General features: G+C 32.9%; 2 protein-coding genes across 2 annotated transcripts in view; one reads left to right on the forward strand and one right to left on the reverse strand.

The window, feature by feature from the left end:
• Window positions 1-15503, reverse strand: part of LOC134726108 (protein BRICK1-like) — a 22928-nt gene continuing 7425 nt past the window's right edge. The window contains exons 2-4 of the mRNA XM_063590509.1: window positions 8795-8912; window positions 2656-2738; window positions 1-305 (exon numbers count right to left, since the gene is read on the reverse strand). Coding sequence (XP_063446579.1) covers window positions 279-305; window positions 2656-2738; window positions 8795-8912 — 228 coding nt within the window. The 3' untranslated portion in view covers window positions 1-278. The remainder of the gene's footprint in view (window positions 306-2655; window positions 2739-8794; window positions 8913-15503) is intronic.
• LOC134726092 (protein RD3-like) overlaps window positions 8392-15503 on the forward strand; it is a 26703-nt gene continuing 19591 nt past the window's right edge. Inside the window, exon 1 of the mRNA XM_063590498.1 lies at window positions 8392-8742. The gene's annotated coding sequence lies outside the window, so the exon portion shown is untranslated. The remainder of the gene's footprint in view (window positions 8743-15503) is intronic.

Genomic DNA, 15503 nt, shown 5'->3' on the forward strand with positions numbered 1-15503 from the left:
TTTTTATATATTTTTCAAATATAAAGGGTGTTGCAGATATAAAAGGTATTTTAACTCAACTGCACTTTTAAGTTTTATTAGTCATTAAAATACAAAATGTTTGTAGTCTGAATGTAAGTCAATCAGTATACTGAACAAATTCAGCTTATTTATCAATTTTTTTATGTTATTTTCATATTTGCAACTTTCAGTCTAGAATTTCTATGTCAAAACCACAACAAATGTACATGGAATTCCACAACATTATGTCCACAACTCAGATCTTCTTTCTCTTGGCATTATTGTAACGTTTCACCTTTAGTAACCTGAAAATATATCAACAATACAAATCATAACTTGTACATTGTAGTAATATTGTTTACTAAAATTATCATTTTTACATTATAACATTTTCATAAATTTAAAATGTAGAAAACAAGGATGGATATACCAAAAACCATTAAATCCTTAAAAGTGAACAGGTCTCTAATAACCATTACTTATTGTATGTGATTTGGCAAATGGTTCTTTATTCATCATCATAATGAAATAATGTCACTAGACAAACTTCAACAAGGTAACATCTAAATATCTTGCAGACATGTAATATGTATGGATTTTAACTCATTCATGTGTGTTTTTTTTGTGTTTTTGTTATTGATACAAATTAGTGGATTCTATTTTCATGAATGTTTTTGTGTAGTTTAGATAATGTCAGTTACTGGTTTGCATGATGAGAGTTTATGCACATATATATGTTCCAATTTTAACATGATAGGCACATGTTCATATAATCATATTGACATGAAACTTATATATATTTTAATCCAACAAAAGATGAATGACTATAATTAGTTCCTATACAATTTGAACAAACTCAAAACTTGAGCATTCTCACAGTCTGCATACAGAAGAAAAACATTGATTTATTAGCAAGGAAGTCAGAAAAAATTGACTATTTTTTTGTATGAAGAAATTGAACAAAAATGATGTAACCAATTACAAAAAAGAAACTAGAAAAATGTTTAGTAGTGTAGAAGTAAACTTCAAGTATGCACACAATTAACCTGCCATCCAAGAGGCCTAGATGTGTTAATGATAAGTGTATTTGAATATATGTAAGTGCAAAAGTGTAAATAGTGTGGAGACAAGTGTGGTAATATTCTGAAGCCTTCAAACAAAACAAACCATATATTTACCATAACACAAAGTGCATTTGGTAGGAATAAAAAAAAAAAACAAGTATCTGTTGAGATTTCAACAGAAAAGCAAGTCTTTACAAGTATGTATTTCACTAAATATTAAACATTGTTAAACAGGAAGTGCCTTACAACAAAATATGAAATTGATTTATGTGTCACATCCTAAAATCAAGTTATTCCCTAATACAGATATAGAGAAGACAAAAATAATGAAAAAAACCAGCTTAAAAGAAGTGTCACAGGTATACCATCTATTATTTACTTTAATTAGGGTTTGACTCTCAATATACTTATATGATTAAAGAAAATGGTTTCACATCATTGCAAGGGTTTTTATTTTTACAAGAATCAACTCTTTTACTGCCATCAAATGTTAGGATTACATTAATGTGCAGTAATGTAAATTCAGGTATAGTTTTAGAAAATTGTACTTTATTCCATTCTCTATTTCCACTTTTTTTTCTCTTCCTTTCTAATATTCCTTAGATTTAATTTGAATGAGATAGTTTGCAGAAATGTCACTCTGTGAGTTTCAAGAAAGAAAGTTTAAACATTCAGAATGGGAAGATAAATCTGTTTTCAAATATTTTTATAAAGTGCATCATGAACCACCACAGCAGACATTTACTTCTCTATGCCGTATCTTCTAGAGAATCATTATTATCTATAATTTCATCCTCTGTACACTAAAATTATATCATGTTTCAAAACTATTTACATGTACAGCGCAACAGTTTTTAATGGATTATGTTTTATTTTCAAATAAGATTATCAGTTTAAAATATTTATGAACTCTAGATCCTTGTCAATAAAAATGATTTTTCTCAAGCATGTCAACATAGTCAATATTGCATACTTGTTTAATGTTGATACATTTTTATTTGTGTGGTATTAAATTTATTTTCATTTTTATCTGATTAACCATGTGAATATTTTTTTAAATGAAATACATAAATCCGAGACTAAGAGGTTGGGTACATGTGGTATACGACTGAGTTTGTACAATTGGCTAATTATAAACAAAGAAATTACTAATTTTCCTCAATCCATGAAGTTTGGTATCAATGTTAATATGTGAATTTATTTTGTTTTACACAATGTATTTGCTTTTTTATTGTTATTATCAAATACAAAATGCCATAAACCTTTTTGGGTAAGAATGTGCATGTACATGTATTTATCTTCATTCAATTCTTTATGGGGTCACCAGTTCTTTGTTATATCATTGTTATAATTTATTCATCATGTACTGTACATGTACATACCCAAAATATCTGCTGCTCAGCTATAAAACATTTGGGGCAAGATGGAAGAAAGTAAAATTTCATAAATTTTTGTACAATGTATTTAAACTTTGCTTATTTTATGAAATATCTGGAGATTCACTTAGAACAAAAAAATCAGTTTGTGGAAGAAATGAAGAAAGATTTAAAGAAAAGATGAGCTGTTTTGAATACACAAATTTTAAAGTTACCCGTGCTTCTATATATTCAACTTTTCTTTCCAGTTGTGTTAACTTCTCATTCAAAGTAGCCAGTCTAGATCTACATGATGTGTCTGAAATATAAATAATGTTTATACTTCAATGTTTAAGTAGTGTCACCTAAATTGACATGTAATAAGCTCATGCATTTGTTTGACTAAAATTAGAGTACTGCTCAACAATTTAGGATCCACATCAAATTATAAAAATTGAAAAAGTTCAGAAACATAAGAGAAGAGCAGTCCACTTCACATGCAACCACTTCCATAACACAAGGTTAGTTACTGAAATGTTGACAGACTTAAATTGGTTCCCACTTGAGATTTTAAGGCCCTTACGATACAAATGTACAAACTTATTTTCTTCTACTTAATTACAAGAAATTGTTGCAGTCCATACATCAATTTTAACCTTTTAATCCCTTTAGACAATAGAACCAGACATACATGTAGCAATCTACACTATATTCAGTGAAAGCAAACATCTAAAGACAGTTATAAATAATCATTATACTCACATATAAAGTCATAGATTGGAATCATTTGACACAACAAATTATACAAATAGTTTAATGCAGTACAGTGAAGGGATTCAAGAGTATGCTCTGAGAATCAGCTCTCAATCCTATTTTCTACCCTTAACTGTTATTGTTATCAACTGAGCTATTATTTTTATTAAGATTTTGTTTCTTGAGGATTGATTTCTCTTTTTTTCTGGTAACCTTGTAAATTATACTTGAAATTCTTTATTTGACACCAGGCGAATAATCTTCAATAAATGAAGAATTGCTATGACACATAAAGAAGGATCAATTGTCTCTGAATTCAGGAAACAATGCATTTTAACATGTATAAATGTAAAATTACATGTATGATACAACGAATGCTAGTCAAATCGTTCCAAGTCCGATTCGTTCCAAGTCCGATTCGTTCCAAGCCAGTTCGTTCCAGATTAGGACAATTCGTACCAAGATCTACCAAGTCAATTGTCAATTCGTTCCAACTGATTTGGTTTATTATTAATCAGACTTAGCAATTTGTTCTAACTGATTTATATCATAATTAATCAGACTTAACAATTTGTTCCAACTTTTTTTTATAATGTAGACTAAATGTCCGTATATCACTGAATTTGTGTAAATCAACCTACAGTGCATGGCAAAAATCGGCAAAACAATGACACCAAAACAGGAAGATTCCATGATGGAATATAAAAATAATATATGAAATTAGGAATCTTTTAGAACATCTATGTTTCAAATTCTTTTTTCATTGGTTTGAAAGAAGTTGACCTATCAAAAATATGTATTATAATTCCACACCTCCAAGCCATTTTTTTTGTTTTTTTATCTTTCTATGAAGTTACTTTTTTTCGGTTTTGTACAGGAAACTGATCATGAGTAAAATATATCTTTAAATTAAATTTCCTCCCAATAAATAAACCATAGATTTTTTTTTAGATAAGTATTTATATACATTTTATATAAGAACAGCCTAAAAAAAACTAATAAGGCTATTAAAATGGTTAATATTGTTTAATATTGTTCTTGAATAAGTTGGAATGAACTGACCAGTTTTTGTAAAAAAAATGGAACGAATTGACCAAGCAACTTGGGATGAATTTGTTGGGACGAATCGGAGTTGGAACGAATCATCCAGATACCGATACAACAGCTAAAGGTGTTCCACATCATGACAATCAACTGCAGGAGCATAAAAGATAAAAAAAACAAGAATTTGAGGCAGCACTCCACTACTTGAAACCAGACATAGTATGTGCCACAGAATCATGGTTAAAAGGAATAAAACCAGGATCAAATCCAACAAAAGACGCCATAATGTCAAGCGAAATATTCCCAACTAACTATAATGTATACAGAAATGACAGAGGGACCCTTGGAGGGGGTGTATTTGTACTTTTAGAGAAATCCATTACATCAGTCGAACAAACATCTTTAATTACTGATGGAGAAATTGAATGGGTAAAGATCAAAATTAAAAACAACAAAGACTTGCTAGTTGGATCCTTTTACATGCCACACAGAGATCAAAAACACCTAAATGAACTGCAAAAGTCACTTGAGAAAGCCAGGACTAATGGGAACACCAATGTCATTCTAACAGGAGATTTCAACTGCCCTGACATCATATGGGACACTGCAACAGCCCTTGGACCAGACAGAGAAATCCAAGAAGGACTAGTTGATATAGCTGAAACATATAATCTGACACAAATACACACTGTACCAACTCATGAAGGAAACCTCCTAGATCTTGTATTTGTTACGAATCCAACTCTAGTTAAATCATCAAATTAAACGTACCAGGTATATCAGACCATGACATTATAATCACCCACCTGGAAACAAAAGTACACCATCAAAAAAGCTTACCAAGAAAATGCTATATCTACAAGAAGGTGAAATGGGACCAAATCGCCACAGACCTTAAACACACCCTAGAAGAGGTCAAAGAAAAACATCACCAAGGAGCTGAGGTACATCAACTTTGGGACACCTTCAAAAGTCAGCTTAAAAAAACAATGAATACAAACATTCCGAACAAAGAGATAAGATCAAGAAATAACATCCCATGGATCAAACACAAACAGAGGAAAATGCTAAAGAAAAAACAGAGGCTATACAAACAAGCCAGAAAAACAAACAAATGGTCAAATTATAGGTCCTTTCAAAAGGAATGCAAGAAACAACTGAGGAAAGCAGAATATGAATATGTCAACCAAAACATCTTTGAGGGCCTAAACAACAACGACACAAAGCCGTTTTGGAAATACATTAAATCCAAACGCCAGGACTCAGGAGGAATAGCACCATTAAAAAAGGGAACTACTCTTGTCAGTGACAGTAAAGGAAAAGCCAAACTCCTACTAGAACAATTCCAGTCCGTATTCACAATAACATCAGACACTTACCTACCAACAACAAGAATACGAGCAAAAATCAATATAACACCTCTAACGATCGACCAAAAGGGGCTGGAGAAACTACTAAAAACCACAAACCCAAATAAAGCCTCTGGACCAGACAACATCCCAAACCGCATACTCAAGGAATGTGCTGAACAACTAGCACCCATCCTACAAATCATAATGCAATGCTCGCTAGACACAGGTGAACTACCAAAAGACTGGAGAGACGCAAACATATCCAGTATCTTCAAAAAAGGAGACAAACACCTGGCAGAAAACTACAGACCTGTATCCCTAACATCTGTCATCAGAAAAATTCTAGAACACATCGTATGCAGTTATATTCTTAAACATCTGGAAAAAAACAAAATCCTAACCAACTTAAACTTCGGCTTCAGGTCAAGATACTCATGTGAAACCCAACTCATAACTACCATCAAAGACTTCTTACAAGAACACGACAAGGGACATCAAATCGACGTAGGCATATTAGATTTTTCAAAAGCTTTAGACAACGTACCACACAACAAATTATTACATAAATTAGATCAGTATGGAATTAAAGGAAATACACACAAATGGCTTAAGAACTTCCTAACTGCAAGATCAATGAGAACCATCGTGGAAGGTGAATCATCTGGCGAAACAACAGTCGACTCTGGGGTCCTCCAGGGCACAGTCTTAGGACCAATCCTATTCCTGTGCCACATCAATGACCTACCAGACAGTGTAACATCATCAGTAAGACTATTTGCTGACGACTGCCTACAATACAGAACAATTAAAAATAGCCAAGACCAACAAAAGCTACAAACAGATTTGGAACAACTAGAAATCTGGGCCGACAAATGGGGAATGCGATTCAACGCCAAAAAGTGCTATGTTCTATCCATAAACAAAAAAGCAGACAAATTCTACACACTTAATAAACACATCCTACAAGAAGTCCAAGTGAACCCCTACATGTACTTAGGACTCCAAATCTCAAACGATCTGAAATGGAGCTTCCACATAAATAACATCAGCAAGAAAGCCAACGCTACTTTGGGCTTTCTTCGGAGGAACTTGAGGAACGTACCAGAAGCATGTAGGAAAGTAGCATATATATCCCTTGTAAGATCAACCATGGAATATGGCGCAACAATCTGAAACCCATATATGAAAGGGGATATTGACAAACTAGAACGTATCCAAAACAGAGGCTTACGATTCATAAAGAAAAACTACAGGAGTCGGGAAACAGGGTCCATAACTAATATGAGACGCCAGCTTGAAATGGAGACGTTAGAGGAAAGAAGACACAGCCTCCGTCTTATCCTGATTTACAAGGTGGTTGAGGGTCCGGTGCCGGCTCTACCAGCCGACAATTTTGTCATACCAGCAAGACCGAAACGAACAATTAAAGCCAAAACTTACTTCAACTGTGAAACTGACAATATCATCGAACGTCAAGTTACATGTATCAATAACACCAGAGGACTGAAAGTACCAAATAGCAACAAACCACAGTACAAACATTCATTTTTTGTGGAAACAACTATTCACTGGAACCAACTACCAGATAAAGTTGTGCATGCAGGTTCTGTAGAGGCATTTAAGACCGCTCTACAAGAACACCGCCCATAACAACGGCGCTCTTCTCCACCGTGTATAAAAGCCTTAATAGGATTCTACACGTACCACTACAGATACAGATACCATGGACAGGTCAGGAATAACCACCAATTGGTGGATTATACCTCAATTGACGTATAATCCACCAATTGAGGTATAATGGTATAGACCAATTGGTTTATAATTCTTTGTTTTTCAAATCAAATTATTCTACCAAAATGGAGCATTGTTTTCTTAAAACCATATTATGGTATGAAAACTTGTCAAAGATTCCTAGTTTAGTATAGTGACATAACATATTGCATTTAATCAATAATTGTATTTGCAGTTTCTTCTATTGTTATCTTATCAATCCTTGATTGGCAAATTTACCTGTAAGCACCTGTCAATGGACATCCTTACTGTCTGCAGTCATGTGATCATGAGTACAACTCAACAGGTGAATGGAGCTCTTTGTTAATACTTGACTTTCATTATCAAGAGTCAATCATGGTCAAATGTACAAATGTTTCAACAAAAGAATTGTTGAAATCATGCATTCTCAAGAGATGCAGCAGGCTTTGACAAAACTGAAACTTTTGGAAGACTCAATAAGGGTCATAAAATAGGTTGCAAGTTGCAAAATCATGCTCCTATTTCACACCAGCATTTTATTACAAAAAAGTTGCATTATACGTCAATTGGTCTATACCAATATACCTCAATTGGTGGATTATACGTCAATTGAGGTATAATCCACCAATTGGTGGTTATTCCTGACCTGCTGGATACAGAGGAAGCAAGTTAACTCGTACCAACGGAAACTCGTACCATGTTAACTCGTACCAAAAAAGTTAACTCGTACCACTGGGAAGTCGTACCACTTCAAACTCGTACCATCAAAAATTTATTAAAAACTACAAATATTTTATGATATTTTTTTGTAAACTTAATAAAACTAATGTTAAATTACTTGAATTTTATACTGGATTTTAATAGACGAAAAATACCCAAATCAAATTAATTTAATGCTGGTTATCCATGATCACAAATCGAATGCTATGTTTACAATTGTTGAAAGCCGTGTGCTTTATGGCGGGAAAATTCTGGAACAGGAAACAGTTACATTTCATTGTAACTTGTTATTTATAAAAAGGAAGAATTTCATTTTGGAAATCATTTTGATTGCTAGGATTTTTTCATGAAAAAATTATTTGGAATGATTAAAAATTAAATTCAATAATTATCAGTAAAAGTTTAAAAAGAGTCTATTTAAAGGAGACATCAAAGCAAATCTACCACAGTATTTTCGATCCAATAGACAGGGAACATTAGCTACAAATTGGTCATCGTCCTATAAATTATATACATTTTACAGGCTTGAGAGGTATTGAGGGAAGTAAATTATATACATCATTAAACACCATTTAAATAAGTTGGTACGAGTTAGCAGTGGTACGAGTTTGCATTGGTACGAGTTTTTGTAAAGTGGTACGAGTTGACGTTGGTACCAGTTTACAATGGTACGGGATAACTATAATTCGATACAGACAGAAGGTGCTTGACAATTTTTGTCATATAAAAAGAATAGGGGACTACATTGTATTACCAAACGAGTTTAAAAAGTCCGATATTTTCTTTATGCTTCCAGTTATAACTTCAATGTATTCTCTATTGGCCCAGTCTTGTTGAATGGGCCTCTGATGTTGCCCATGTCCATGTTGTGCCATTGTGAGTGATAATATATATATCAAAACGTGATGAAAACCACTATAAGCACCACCGTTTGATTGGATTGTCGTTTTTCTGGTAACCCGTCTTATGGTTGAGACAAGGTCTCAGTCATTTTTTTGTTCGATTTATTTCTAGCTTTTAGATTGTTTCGGATCGAAAACTCGTAGTAATAGCTGCGCATGGTCAATTAAATCAAAACATCCGGTTTGTTTAGTCCACACTGAACTTCACATTTTATAGGCATGTATGGTTGTCTAATTAACTGTTTAGGTTCAGATAATTATTACAAAGTCCCCGACGGGATATCTTATCCAATTTAAAAATCCACCGGAATGTTTTTTCATTGAAAATAGTGTTGAATTTAAAGCACCACCAAAAAATGATGTAAGCACCGGATTAGGAAATCAGGAAACTTCTGTCTGTCTTAAGGTCTTACATCCAGAGCTTTGGGACCAAACTTGTGTTGTCCATTCCAGAGGCCAATTCTGGTATATTATTAAAAAAATCATATCAGCACCAAAAAAAACCCTTACCACTACAGATGATAGCTTAAATTCCACCATAATGTCCAATAAACAGGAAGATGGGGTCTACAAAAGTCTTTTGGGGTCTAAGATGGTTTGTTACGCTCATGATCCCACAGCCACAAATGGTCCAATCTACACAAGTGCTGGGGTCTGTTGGTGTATATATCATTAAGAAAAATATAAGCACCACAGAAAAAAAACTTAGCACCACTGGAGGTAGCTTCCCTCCAATTGGTCCTACTGAAGTGCACAGGGGTCCAAAGCACTCTATTGGGGTCTAAGTTGTTTTTATATGCTCATTAGTCCACAAGCACATATGGTAAAATCTACACAAGTCCTGGGGTCTGTTGGTGTATATATCATTTAAAAAAATATAAGCACCACAGAAAAAAAACTTAGCACCACGGGAGGTAGCTTTCCTCCAATTGGTCCAACTGACGTGTATAGGGGTCTAAAGCACTCTATTGGGGTATAAGTTGGTTTGTTATGATCATTAGTCCACAGGCACATACATTGTATGGTAAAATCTACAAAAGTCATAGGGTCTGTTGGTGTACAAATGTATATATCATTTAAGAAAAATATAAGCACCACAGAAAAAAAACGAAGCACCATGGGATGTAGCTTCCCTCCAATTGGTCCAACTGACATGCATAGGGGTCTAAAGCACTCTATTGGGGTCTTAGATTGTTTGTTATGCTCATTAGTCCACAGGCACATATGATAAAATCTACACAAGTCCTAGGGTCTGTTGGTTCAATATCATTTAAGAAAATATAAGCACCACAGAAAAAAAACCTTAGCACCACGGGAGGTAGCTTCCCTCTTGTTGGTCCAACTGACATGCATAGGGGTCTAAAGCACTATATTGGAGTCTTAGATGGTTTGTTATGCTCATTAGTCCACAGGCACATATGATAAAATCTACACAAGTCCTGGGGTCTGATGGTGTATATATCATTTAAAAAAATATAAGCACCACAGAAAAAAAAACTTAGCACCACGGGAGGTAGCTTCCCTCCAATTGGTCCAACTGACATGTATAGGGGTCTAAAGCACTATATTGGAGTCTTAGATGGTTTGTTATGCTCATTAGTCCACAGGCACATATGATAAAATCTACACAAGTCCTGGGGTCTGATGGTGTATATATCATTTAAAAAAATATAAGCACCACAGAAAAAAAACTTAGCACCACGGGAGGTAGCTTCCCTCCAATTGGTCCAACTGACGTGTATAGGGGTCTAAGGCATTAGATTGGGGTCTAAGTTGGTTTGTTATGCTCATTAGTCCACAGGCACATATGATAAAATCTACACAAGTCCTGGGGTCTGATGGTGTATATATCATTTAAAAAAATATAAGCACCACAGAAAAAAAACTTAGCACCACGGGAGGTAGCTTCCCTCCAATTGGTCCAACTGACGTGTATAGGGGTCTAAGGCATTAGATTGGGGTCTAAGTTGGTTTGTTATGCTCATTAATCCACAGGCACAAATGGTCTAATCTACACAAATACTAGCTTGGTCTGTTGGTGGATATATAATTAAGAAAAATATAAGCACCACGGAAAATGGACTTAGCACCACGGGAGGTAGCTTTCCTGCAATTGGTCCAACTGACGTGTATAGGGGTCCAAAGCACTCTATTGGGGTCTTAGATGGTTTGTTTAGCTCATTTGTCCACAGGCACATACGATCCAAACTACACAAGTCCTGGGGTCTTTTGATGTACACATCATTTAAGAAAAATATAAGCACCACGGAAAATTGACTTAGCACCACAGGAGGTGGTTTGCCATCCATTGGTTCAACAAACGGGTAAAATAATTTTTAATGCTGTTTGGTGTTCTAAGTTGGTTTGTAAGGCTCATTGGTCCACAGACAACTTTGATCCACTCTTCAAGTCAAGGGGTCTTTTATCTTATATTTTATTTGATGAAAATATAAACACCACCAAAAAAACTTTGCATCTGGAGACGTAGCTTCCCTCCAAATAGTCCAAAGGATTGGTAGTGGGTCTAAAATAGTCTATGGGGTTCTTATTTGCTTTGTAAGGCCTGTTGGTCTAAAATCAACTGTGGTCCAATCTACATTAGTCTAGGGGTCTCTGGTTATATTTCACTGAAGAAAAATATAAGCACCACCAAAAAGAAATGTAGCACCACAGGAGGTTACTTTCCTCCATTTGGTCCAACAGATGGGTATAGGGGTCTAAATACTCTTAGGGGTACTAAGTTGGTTTGTATGGCTCATTGGTCAACAGGAAACTGTGGTCTAATCTTTACGTTAAGGGTTCTCATAGGGTATATTTCATTAAAGAAAAATATAAGCACCAAGAAAAACAAACTAAGCACCATGGGAGGTAGCTTTCCTCTCGTTGGCCCAACAGACAGATTTAGGGGTCTAACACATTCTTTGGGTCCAAGATGGTTTGAAAAGCACATGTGGGGCGATCTTCTAGTCCAGAGGTCTGTTGTGGTATATTTCATTTAAGAAATATAATTAGCACCACCAAAAATGAACTTAGCACCACAGATGATTGCTTCCACCCCCTTGATCCAATAAACAGGTATATGGATGAAAAAAGCACTTTGAGAGGTCTATCATGATTTATATGGCCCACTGTATGTGTCCAATCTACGGGTCCAGGAGTTTTGTGATATATTTCATTAAAGAAAAACTTGATTTTTGCTTTATAGGGCCATTTGGTCTACATGTATGCACAAAATGTTACTGACAGGTTTATATCCTAAAAGCTGTGTAAATGCAAACAAATGTTGTGAGGAGATTTAAAAGTCAGAAAAATTGTATTTCTTATGATAATTCTCCATTGCTCTTCCTGTCCTCAAGGCAAAAACCCTCTACAGGAGCACATGGAATAGTATGAAATAAGCACCTTAAACATAAAGTAGCTTTGTAAAAAAGAAGAAAAAAAACAACAAATATGATATTCAGCAATGATAACAGGCTGCTGACTTGGAACAGTCACATATAGAAAATCATAAATAACATGACATGTACATTATAGTTTGATATTTAAAATCATATGCTAAATTATTGATTCTTAATTGTACATCATTTTTATGAAATTGTGTGTCTAACTAGATATCTAAGTCTTGTTTTTCTTTCCGCAGATTATCCAAATTGACATCAAAAGTGTTCAGATATCAGATGTATTACAGCTAAAGAATGAAATTATTTTGATCATTTCACAGCTTTTGCCTACAGTCAACTTTTTATGGTAGGATAATATGCACGTCTTAAGTATTAATAGTGTATACAAATGTAAACACGTAAAATAAATCAATGTATACACACTTTTTATCAATTAATAATTTGTTCATTCATTTTCACATATTTTGATAAATTACATTGCACATAATCTAAATAAATTATCACACATTAAAGTAAACAATAAGTATATGCAATTGGATAAATATAAGTTTCAAGTAGACAATTATTCTATCATATAACAAAGGTGGCAGATGACCTGTAGTTGTTAATCTCTGTATCATTTGGTCTCTTGTAAAGATTTGTCTCATAGGCAAATACATGTACAATCTGTTAGGGAGCTGATTTTACTGATTCATACAATTTATTTCGTTCTATCTTGCTTGATTATGTAGCATTAAACAATTGTCAGTAGCAAACATGTATTTGAATTTCAAGTTATTATTTTAATAGATTACGGCTTTACTTTTTCAGTGAATCAAAGAATGAAGAGAAATCAACTTATTTATACCCAAGCTGACCAACTGTCAAGAAAGAGAAGACAAGGCAACTCCATCTGAAGGAAATTAAAAAAAAAGATTTTATTGTTAAAAAACAATAGATGTGAAAATGTTATTTTTTCAATCTAAAACACACATAACAAAAACTACACTTAAAAAAATGGTTCAAGAAAGTTTCTTAAAATATCAGTCTTACTATTATTATATACTTGAAGATGTATTGTAAAAGTAAATTTGTTAGATTAAAGTTTTTCAAGGCTTGAATTATCTCCCCTTATTAACCTAACTTTATGCAAGACTATTTGTTTTCCAACTCATAGAATTCTAAATTTTTAAAGTTGAAAACATGTGTCAATATTTGTTTCTTCTTTGTTTACAGCTTTATGATTGGAGTTCAACCTTTTACTCAAAAAGAACAACATAAAGGAAATCTACTGTGCACAGATTTAAAAGTCTTCCTCTCTCTTTTTTATGAATTTTAAAGATTTTTTAAGACAGACAATTTAACACTGTATTAGAGAAATTTATGTTGCAGAAATTCAAGATACTTTGTAAAATCAAACAATATGACTTTTTTACTTAAATTAGTTCTTATTTCAAAATCAAATGACTAAGGGAGATAACTCTACTTCTAAATTATTTTTCTGAAATTGTAAATTAAAGTGTCTCATTTTAGTATTATCACTGACAGATAGATTTGTCCCTTAATAAAGATTAATGTTCCTAACAATTGATGATAACTTATATCTGCTGATGCAAATTGTCCCTTACTTTTAAATTAAATATATGTTATTTTCAGGAGTTGTGTCCCTTTAATATTTTTTTATTTATCAGAATATGTTTGGTGTATATGTACTCAAGGTGTAATTTTATGCTGATTACATTATCTTTATTTATATTCAAGGTTGTCAAACAATCCTGTAGTTGTAGTATTTTGAATTAAGAGATGATATGTATCAAAATGTATTAAAATTAATTATTTCTTTTGCACACCCCTCAATTACATAGTAATGGCTTATTTTTTTTATATCAACCTTGATGGTGAATTTGAAACATCATTTAAGTTGACATGTTACTTTTTCAAACATTTACAAATGAACACAATTGTTTTTTTATTTGAAAAGATAATAATTTGAAAAACTTATTACATTTAAAATTAATGTATCTCCTACCTACTGATACTTCTAAGAATTTTGTATGCATATATATTAGATTTATAGAAAGTTAAACTGTAAAAGAAGCTTGGATTGCTGTGCATAGTTTATGTTTAATTTGAAATTGTAACAAATTGTAAACTTTTATTTGATTGTACATTGTGCTGCATGTTAAATGAAGTTAATCTGCATAGATGAAACTTCTGTTTTGAATATTCATTGATTAATAAACTAAATAAGATTATAATGCAATACCTGTCTTTGTATTTTTTATGAATTAATTCAGAACTACCACAATTTAAATCACAAATAAAACATTTGTCTTCTGTTTGAAGTTTCTCTGTATGTCCATTAAATAATTAAACCTGTTAAACTAAGCATAAACATGTTCTTGCTTACTGAATGATCAAAGCAATAGAATATAAATCATATGTTCCAGAATGCAAGACATAGGGATGCTGATCTCAACTTTTTTCATTTCAGATGGTAGAAGAGTTTGATAAATTATATTTAGATGTCTGTCTTGTGTCTGGTGTCATTGATCTCAGTGTTTTTATCACCTGATTTTGTCAATTATCATGAGTAAAAGGACAATTATATTTGGTATTAAGTCTGCACAAGAGGGAAACATTTCTGTAAGAAGGAGTTCATCTTCTTTTTAATTATTGATTAGTAAGATACTATAGTAATTATGTGTATGAGTATGAAATGATTATAAGACCTACTAGTATGTGTCGGTTTGGCAGAACTCATACTTTTATTTGAATTTTATGATTTCAAACATAAACATTACTTTTACTGTTCTTGTGGATGTATGTTCGTTTATAACATTTTATGCAAGCAGGGGCTTTAACTGTGTCATATGGACACTTCCCAATTTTTTTTACATTGTAGCTATTATCTTGAAATTATATTAGATAGATAGAAACTCTAAAAATGATCAACAATGCAACATCTACAATTAAGACAAAATGGAAAAAAATAACCAAAGACTCCTTGTTGGAGTAATTGCCCTTAAGGTGGCTCGTGGGTACAAAAATTTTAGCAAAAAATCAAACCTTTATTTTTTTCATTCCAAATTTTATTTGTTACACTATTAGTTGTTACTTTATGATATGGTACAAAAAACAACCCCAAAAAATGATTTGGTTTGGCCCCAGATGACTTTAA

The sequence above is a fragment of the Mytilus trossulus genome, chromosome 1 (assembly GCF_036588685.1).
Source record: "Mytilus trossulus isolate FHL-02 chromosome 1, PNRI_Mtr1.1.1.hap1, whole genome shotgun sequence".
NCBI lineage: Eukaryota > Metazoa > Mollusca > Bivalvia > Mytilida > Mytilidae > Mytilus > Mytilus trossulus.